This window comes from Taudactylus pleione, unplaced genomic scaffold (genome assembly GCF_031769625.1).
Source record: "Taudactylus pleione unplaced genomic scaffold, aTauple2 ptg000450l, whole genome shotgun sequence".
Taxonomy (NCBI): Eukaryota; Metazoa; Chordata; class Amphibia; order Anura; family Myobatrachidae; genus Taudactylus; species Taudactylus pleione.
The window spans coordinates 429488-439214 of record NW_028284852.1 but is presented as its reverse complement, the minus strand read 5'-3'; the positions used below and the strand labels follow the sequence as shown (position 1 = coordinate 439214).

The following is a 9727-nucleotide window of genomic DNA, read 5'->3' as shown; positions in this document are numbered from 1 at the left end:
ACCTGTCCGTATCCACCAATTGCAGCCAGACCCAGGGTATATATATCCTCCCCTGATAGCATTCTGGGTCTGAACATCTCGTTACTTCCGTTTTGTATGGTTCGTGCTGTTTCTGTATACAAATGTATCCCTGGTGACAGCAACCCCTGGTGCATCCAGAAAACCTGTTACAGCTATACCAGGCAGTCCAGTAAACCTGCTGGCATCAACCCCCAATGCATCCCGAAAACCTGCTATAGCAATACCTGGCCTGTGCTCTTCTGCTAGCCCTACTCCTGGTTGGTCCCTGGCACCCTATAACCCTGCATCGTGTCACCCTGCCTTGCTTCCTGCTGTGGATCAACTCCTGCTCCTTTTACCTACCTACTCCCTCCCTGAACCTAAAATTCCCAGACCTACCCATTCGTTCCTGAACCCAATCCAGCCTGCACCTGAGTTCCAGCATTTCCGGATTACCCTGTTTAGCCCTCAAAATCCTAAACCTACCCATTGCTTCCTGAACCTGTTATTCCCAATTACCCAATCCAGCCTGCACCTGAGTTCCAGCCTTTGTCACAGCATTTCCGGATTACCCTGTTTAGCCCTCGTCTCAGCATTACCCGATTTCCCTTCAGCCATTGTCACGTTATTCCAGTCCAGTGTCAAGTTCCAAGTTTATCAGTTCAATCCATGTTATTCCAGTCTCGAGTCAAGTTCCAAGTTCACCAGTTCAACTCAACAAGTCTTCCTGCCGGTCCCAGTCCGGTTCCTCCAAATTCCTGTCATTCATCATCAAAGGCAGTTCTCACTGCTACATAAATCTTGCAATAGCGCTATCTATGTCATCTGTGGTTCCAGTCATATCGGTCTCCGTTGAATCCCACTCATCACCTGAGACAGGTAACTCACAGACACCATTTGTGACACCCTGGTGCGGTCATTTCATGTAGCTTCTGTGGGCAACTCAGACGCTAACCAGCGTAAAAAGGCAAAAGACTGAGGTCCGCTACATAGTGGTGCTTAATCTGTGACTTTATACCAATTCCTTTGCGACAAAAGTGTTAATCTAGTGTGCCTAGTACACTAAAGGCCGGATTCAATTAGACGCGACAAGCCCCGTTTCCTCGATCAATTATCACACTCATTTCGCGATCGCATGTGCGATAATGGCATAGACAGAAACCGGTGATAAATTTTCATCATCTCAGAGCAGGTAAAAAAAAAAAAAAAAAGGCTAAAGCTCTATTTTTTTTTTGGGCTAAAAATTGGGGGATTTGTTTCAGAATCCTTTGGACACCCCCCTAATGATAAATTAGCCAAAAAGTTGTGTTTAATTAGCGTGATTTGTATAAAAAAAGACATGTACGTGGGTTTAAAGTAGTGGGTCAGGTATTTGGGGGGCTCTATGGATGGATGGTGTATTTTTTTAATAGTGCATTTTATAGACATAAAAATATACTTACACCCATTTTAATGCACCCCCCAAATCTGTCCAGCCATTATATTCTCCCCAAAAATATATAGCTTATTATCACTTTATCACTTATGGAAATACGCATATAACAGCCAACTAACACAATTTAAGAACCCAAAATACTTTTATTCCGGCCATTAATACATTTCTACATTGATTTCCTATGTCATAATGTCTTTTTGGGGGGGTACAGACTGATTTACCTAAACGTGGATACATTTTTGCCATGAAAAATTATTGCATGGAGGAGTTTTCGCCTGTTTTACAATAGGATTTGGCTGAAAAGTGGAGCGCGCATTGCCTAAATAGGTAATATCGCTTAAAAATGGACGATAAGTTTATTATTGTATTATCGCACTTATCAATTGAATCCGGCCCTTAATGTCTTATTTGCATTGTAGCGGCATATACCAAGGGGTACGAAAGTCCAGGAATCGCTACCCGTGGTGGAGACATGCGTCCCGCACCACATAGCGCAAAAAAGGATAGATGTATGAGAATAATATATATCAATACACTCTTATAATTTAATAATTGTTATCTGGTGCAGTTCATATTCAAAACACTTTATTGTTCTCAGAGCAGTTGGGTTGCTTAAAAAAAAAAAAGGTACAAAAATAAATCTGCAGTTCAAAAATGTGCATAGAAGAGACGGTGACATTAATCCTCATCTTCCTCCTCTTCATTCTCATCTTGCTCATAATTCCCATCTTCCTCATCAGACTCGTCACTCTCTTCTTCGTCCTCCTCTTCCTCTTCATCCTCCTCGTCTTCATCCTCCTCATCACCACCTTCCTGTTCTTTCTCCAACATCTTCAGGTAGTCGCTGCCTAGTATCTTCTTGGGCAATATGTCTGTGAATGGAACATAAAACACACCACAAACACCTTAATGTGGAAACATGTTATAACTTTAAATGGTTATTGGTGAAATATACTGGATTTGTAAGTGATTTCCCGCAAGTTTTACTAATACCCCTTTCAGACATACGACCCGGGAAATGTCCTGCTCAGACCCGGGAATTTATCCTTGGCAAATTCCCGGGTATTTGGTCGAGACCCCCCTTTCACACTACAGCGTCTACCCGGGAAATTCCCAGGTAGACCCCTTTCAGACAAGAGCAGGGTTATTTAGATTACCTGCCTCGCCTCTGCCATTCCTAGCCTAATCCCCCCTCTCCGACTGCCGCTGATGAGGTCATCAAAATGCAGCAGGCAGCCAGCCAATCCCAATCCAGCTTTTTTATTTTCTGTTTTAACCCCTATTTGTGCCCCCCCCCCCCCCCAATGGAGAAGAGATAGAACCCCTTCCGTTAATGTACTGCCCTGGTGGTCCAGCGGGAGTGCGGGCGGAGACTTGTCGGCGGTCTCCGGCGTCTGGCTGGGGTCCTCTGTGTCGCTATCTACAGTGACACACCCACCGTCGCGGGGGTTGGTGAGCTGCAGCGCTCAGCGTCCTATAGGACGCTCTGCGCTGCCAACTGAATGCAGCAGCGATGAACGACCGTGCTGCCATCAGAAAGCAGCAGCGCTGAGCGTCCTATAGGACGCTCTGCGCAGCCAACTCAATGTAAAAGCTGCTTGGTGCAGCCCGGGAATAGTAAATTCCCGGGTAGCACCATTCAGACATAAGCAGGGTAATTTCCCGGGACTTAAGTCCCGGGAAATTCCCTGGTCGATTGAAGGGTCAGCTACCCAGGAACACGTTCCTGGGTAGGTACCTTTCAGACATACGCGGCAACCCGGGAATTTGGCTGAGGCAGGCCAAATTCCCGGGATTCTCGGTATGTCTGAAAGGGGTATAAGTAGATGGCTTTGTACTCCTAGGGGTAGATTTACTAAAGTGCGGGATTATAGAAGTGGAAATGTTGCTTACAGCCACGATGGCTCATGGACATAAAATGCACCTGCCATGGGTATTAGTAAATAATAAATTTACCTCCCCGCTGTGATATGAGAGAAAGAGAGAGAATATTGGGACGGTTGTGTGGTGGTGGGGCCCCAAACACATCACTGTAACAGTCCCCAAGATTTCTATTGCCGGCCCTGCTCACTCCTAAGGCTTACTACTCTCTTCTAATCCTCATGGTAGTCATCAACATCTCCCCTCCTCCAGCAGAGCCTCCATTCCATCAGCTTCCTTGATACCGCACTTACATGGATCCTATATTTTTATCCAATCGCTCCTTTACTGTCCCTGTGTCTACCTTCACCTCCCCTTCCTCTGCCGTGTCACCCTGCCGTCTATGGGCCGATCTCCTCATGGATCATCCGATGCTTCCCGACAGTCAACATCTCCAAAAAAAAAAACAACCTCTTTGGGCCTGATGCGCAGTTGGACACAAATAACGTGTAGATGCTCCCGCAAGTAAATGGGTATATCTGCCCATGTGCAGAGTTGTACGCATCTTTAATGGTGTCAGTACGCTGGCTCTGCACCTGCCTATACTTGGAGCAAATAATACACCCCGCAGAAACACTTCCGCCACATTCTACATAGTCCGAGCTGCCCCGACACAGTCTCACTGAATCTCTATGTCAGAAAGCCTCGTTAGAGCCTAATTTTGTCTCCTCAATCATAAGCGTAGATGCGATTGGAATGCATCCAACGCCGCATTGCCCGCGTGCGCACGTTTTGTTCCCAGATCGTGCGTAGAGGGAAAACACTCAAGACAGGCACAACTTAGCACGAAGGCCAGTTTCTTTCTCTCCGTCACCTCTCCATTGACAATATCTCCCTCTCATCTTGAGAATGTAAGCTCTTATGAGCAGGGCCCTCTACCCTCTTGTGCTTCTCCTTACTTTATTTTCATCTACTGGACCCACTCTGTCAGTCCCCCCATTGGCTGCCGGTCTTCTACCGTATTCAATTTAAAATACTTACTCACACATAAAGCTATTAACCAAACCACACCAACATACATCTCTTCACTTATCTCAAAATATCTTCCAACCCGACATCTCCGCTCTGCACAAGATTTGCGTCTCTCATCCCCACGCATTACTTGTTCCCATGCACGGTTACAGGACTTTTTTTTGGGCTGTACCCCACCCTTTGGAATATCCTCCCACGCACAATAAAACTTTCCTCTAGTCTATAAAACATTCAAGCGTTCTCTGAAAACTCACCTCTTCAGACAAGCTTATCAGATTCCAGGACCGCCCACCTAACCTTTAATAGCTCCCTATCTAACTCTCTTCTTATACTAAACACCTATCACATCTTCTCTTTCTTCAATACAACATCCTCCTAACCCTAGGCCAACTTTCCAGTGTGATTGGATTATACAGCCCACCAAGAACATCTGCAATCGGGCTGGACCAATTTGCAATATGTAGAAACTAACCTTGTGCATCCTTGTATCAATGCCTATTTCCCTATAGATTGTAAGCTTGCGAGCAGGGCCCTCTTACCCTTATGTATGTCTTTTATGTATGTATGTCTTTCACAACCCAGTATAATGTTAATTCAAATTGTAAAGCTAAACGGAATTTGCTGCGCTATATAAGAAACTGTTAATAAATAATAATCTACTTCTTACCCACCACTAGGACACCTAACACTTGGTGCTTACGCTCTGTTGCTTATTTCGGTGTTATGGCCACCAATGTATCAATGTATATTATCCTTGTCCTGTATTGTATCGTAATGCAAGTCAATTTTTTGGTTATGTACTTTGTAAAGCGCTGCGGAACTCTTGTGGCACCATATAAATAAATACTAATAATAATCTTCGCAGTCTGGGTGGGATTCTTGACTCCACTCTCTCTTTCACCCCTTACACTCAGTCCTTCGGGCGATCCTGCCTCTTTGCACAATGTATATTTCCAAGATCAGGTCCTTTATCATCATCAAAGCCACTAACACGATCAGCCACTCCATTATCTTCTGCCTTGATTAAAGTAACCTTCTCCTCTCTGGCCTACCGCACTCCTTACTAGCACTTATTCAATTCAATCCATCTTCAACCCCACTGCCTGCCTCACTGTGCTCCTACCGGTCAACTATGGTACAAACCTAGAGGAAAGCACCCTTTCTGTTAATGGTTTGTGTGATGGGTTTGAAGGTTCCCCCAATTTTAGATTGGCTGCACTGTTATGGGGGCACTACTGCAAGATGCGCTACTCTTGCCTTACTATAGGTATGGCTGCCAGTCGCACAGTGATCAGCATGTGATGGCAGAGGAGGAGGACGCCACACTGAAAACAGAGCTGAGGGGGCATTCCAAAGCTTCCTTGCTCACTATGTGCCATGCGACTGTGGCTGCCATGGTAGACACAAGGCATTGTGAGATTTGTGCTAAATTATAAATATCAGCCTGAAGAAATAAACCAAGGAAGGACTTTGTTCATGGGTTTGCTGCCTTTAATAGTAGGAGTGAAGGCCACTCTCCCACCTCTTTCTTCAGAAGTGGGCAGGACATTCGCAGGGGGCACAAATTTGTGTCTTCAAGTCACCCACACTTAGTAGTAGCTGTTTTATATAAGCCATCTTATTTACCAGTCAATTTGTTTTCGAACACAGAGAATTACTGAAGAGGTAACAGCCTCCACTTACCAGAAAGGAATTGAAAGGTCTCCGATTCCTCTACCGTGTTGGACAAGTCGTCGTAGGTGAGCGTGTTGGTTTCTCTGCCAGACCCATGTTTATAGGAGTAAGAAGCCAAGTACTTCACAAACAGCTCCTATGAAGGGGTGAAGAAACAGCCACGTCATTAGGCTCAGCACAAGCGAATTGTAACACGGAACAATAAAAATCACTTATTTATAGAGTATCTGTGAGGAGGCAAAGACACTTTCCATCCTGCAAACTAGTGCAGGCCTGTCTTATGTACAGGCCCCATCCTGGCACTGCTTCCATGGTCACTTGGTTATTTCCCATAGTATTACCTTTATTGTGAGGATTACCAGGGCATCGAATTTATTTTTTTTACTTAAACATGTTTATTAGATTAAAACTTCTCTGGGTAGACTTAGAGCTTCATGCACAACCTTTCCTGTGGTGGTTCCACAAAGAATAGCTCTGTAAGAATAGGCAATCATCGGACCACCAGCCAAATACAAAGACAGGATGGAGATTACAGTGGTGATGAGAACATTCATGTGGAAGCATGCGTGGGCCTCTCCCCAATTATCGTGGTGGCGCAAGTGACTCTGCCCAGGGCGTTGCAGGGACCTTCTCCCCGGAGCGTTGCAGGGGGCGCCCGCGAAACCCTCTCCCCAGGGCCGTTGCGTGCGGGGGCACGCGGGACCCTCTCCCCAGGGCCGTTGCGTGCGGGGGCACGCGGGACCCTCTCCCCAGGGCCGTTGCGTGCGGGGGCACGCGGGACCCTCTCCCCAGGGCCGTTGCGTGCGGGGGCACGCGGGACCCTCTCCCCAGGGCCGTTGCGTGCGGGGGCACGCGGGACCCTCTCCCCAAGGCGTTGCGGGGGGGTGCACGCATGGGCCTCTTCTCCATGGTGGGTGAGCATGTATAAGTCTCTATCCCATGGTCATGGCAGCGCAGGATGCCTCCATCATATAACACGCTCCATCCTGTGACATCCCAATACTCATCCCACTCACATAATAGCCCAGTGCCAATCCCCTGATATCATATGACGCACGATGGGGCAGAACTGATGGGCACCCTAGGCTATGACATGTCTCCCCCCTCCCCGGGTACCGTGGCCTTGGCGGTGAGGATCAGGGCGTCCTGGTTGATGTTGGTCACGTCGGGCGAGCTCCTCATGATCACTCTGATGCGAGACAGCGGCAGAGACACCAGCCGGCTCTCCGGCGCCGCCGCCATCTCCCTGCGCCGGCAGGGGACAATAAAGTTCTGTCTATTCAACACAACACAGGCACGTGCTCCGCCTGGGGACTACATCTCCCATCACTCCCCGCGGCTCGGGCTGATGGCTAAAGCTTGTGGTCTCCTGCTCCTGCACAGCCCAGCAGCACCAGTACAGAGTGTATGTCCGGTAATACCGGGTCACTCCCTACCGATGCCGGGCTCAGCCCCTCGCGGCAGCATCCCCCCCGCCTGGGAGCTCTAGCATGAGCAGCAGGGGATCATGGGAGTTGTAGTTCTGAAATAAACTACTTCCGATCTCATTGCTGGTTGTCGGCTTATAACTGAGTGATACAATGTAACAAATCTTCCTCCTGTAATAAACTGTAGGTGACTTATGAGATGACACAATGTAACAAGTGAGTTAACAGTGACATCATGACTTCCTCCTGTAAGGCAGGTGTAGGTGACCTACTGTGATGATACAAAGTAAAATGTGAGGTAAAAGTGACATCATGACTTCCTCTTGTAAGGCAGGTGAAGGTGGCCTATGGGATGATATAATGTAACAGGTAACAGTGACATCATGACTTCCTCCTATAAGGCAGGTGTAGGTGACCTAGGCCCTCATTCAGAGCCGTACGCTCTGAGCAGAGCGCACGCTCTGAATGAGGGCCGGGCTCCATTTTCATGGAGCGTCCTCCTGGACGCTCGTATAGCTGTGGGTCACCACCCACAGGCTATACGAGCGTGCATTGTGATGGTCGCGATGGTCGAGACCATCGAATTTGCGAGCCGGAGCCTGCGGTTGAGGTTTGCAACCGCAAGCTCCGGAGTGATTTTGGCTCTATCAGAGCCAAAATCACTCCCACTGACATCACTAGTGATGTCAGTGGGCCGGCTTCTGACGGGAGGCGTTCCCTTAGGAACGCCCCCGTCAGGGAGGCACGCCCCCGGCACGCCCACCAAAGGGGGCGTGCTGTCAATCAACATTGACAGCACGCCCCCTTTGATCGGACACAACGAGCGAAGGACTTTCCTTCGCTCGTCGCGTCTGGCGCATGCGCACGACGGAGCTCCCTCCATCGTGCGCATGCTCAGTCCATAACATCGACCCACTTGCGAGCGGACAGCCGCTCGCGAGTGGGTCTGAATCAGGCCCCTAATGCAATTATACATTGTAACAAGGGAGGTAGCAGTGACATCATTACTTCCTCCTGTATGACAGGTGTAGGAGGCCTTTTGGATGTTACAGTGTAACAAGTGAGTTAACAGTGACATCATGACTTCCTCCTGTAAGGCAGGTGTAGGTGACCTAATGCAATTATACATTGTAACAAGGGCGGTAACAGTGACATCATTACTTCCTCCTGTAAGGCAGGTGTAGGAGGCCTATGGGATGATACAGTGTAACAGTGACATCATGACTTCCTCCTGTAAGGCAGGTGTAGGTGACCTACTGTGATGATACAAAGTAAAATGTGAGGTAAAAGTGACATCATGACTTCCTCTTGTAAGGCAGGTGAAGGTGGCCTATGGGATGATATAATGTAACAGGTAACAGTGACATCATGACTTCCTCCTATAAGGCAGGTGTAGGTGACCTAGGCCCTCATTCAGAGCCGTACGCTCTGAATGAGGGCCGGGCTCCATTTTCATGGAGCGTCCTCCTGGACGCTCGTATAGCTGTGGGTCACCACCCACAGGCTATACGAGCGTGCATTGTGATGGTCGCGATGGTCGAGACCATCGAATTTGCGAGCCGGAGCCTGCGGTTGAGGTTTTCAACCGCAAGCTCCGGAGTGATTTTGGCTCTATCAGAGCCAAAATCACTCCCACTGACATCACTAGTGATGTCAGTGGGCCGGCTTCTGACGGGAGGCGTTCCCTTAGGAACGCCCCCATCAGGGAGGCACGCCCCCGGCACGCCCACCAAAGGGGGCGTGCTGTCAATCAACATTGACAGCACGCCCCCTTTGATCGGACACAACGAGCGAAGGACTTTCCTTCGCTCGTCGCGTCTGGCGCATGCGCACGACGGAGCTCCCTCCATCGTGCGCATGCTCAGTCCATAACATCGACCCACTTGCGAGCGGACAGCCGCTCGCGAGTGGGTCTGAATCAGGCCCCTAATGCAATTATACATTGTAACAAGGGAGGTAGCAGTGACATCATTACTTGCTCCTGTATGACAGGTGTAGGAGGCCTTTTGGATGTTACAGTGTAACAAGTGAGTTAACAGTGACATCATGACTTCCTCCTGTAAGGCAGGTGTAGGTGACCTAATGCAATTATACATTGTAACAAGGGCGGTAACAGTGACATCATTACTTCCTCCTGTAAGGCAGGTGTAGGAGGCCTATGGGATGATACAGTGTAACAGTGACATCATGACTTCCTCCTGTAAGGCAGGTGTAGGTGACCTATGGGATGATACAGTGTAACAGGTAACAGTGACATCATGACTTCCTCCTGTAAGGCAGGTGTAGGTGACCTATGGGA

The 9727-nt window shown here is 48.4% G+C and overlaps 1 protein-coding gene across 1 annotated transcript; it reads right to left on the bottom strand.

Moving 5' to 3' along the window:
* Positions 1-2003: 2003 nt before the first annotated feature.
* CHRAC1 (chromatin accessibility complex subunit 1) lies at positions 2004-7404 on the bottom strand. Its single transcript, XM_088448052.1, has 3 exons — positions 7118-7404; positions 6011-6137; positions 2004-2307 (listed from the first exon to the last, which is right to left on the bottom strand). Exons 1-3 carry the CDS (start codon positions 7241-7243, stop codon positions 2114-2116), a joined length of 447 nt encoding a protein of 148 aa, XP_088304178.1. The 5' UTR covers positions 7244-7404; the 3' UTR covers positions 2004-2113.
* Positions 7405-9727: the final 2323 nt, after the last annotated feature.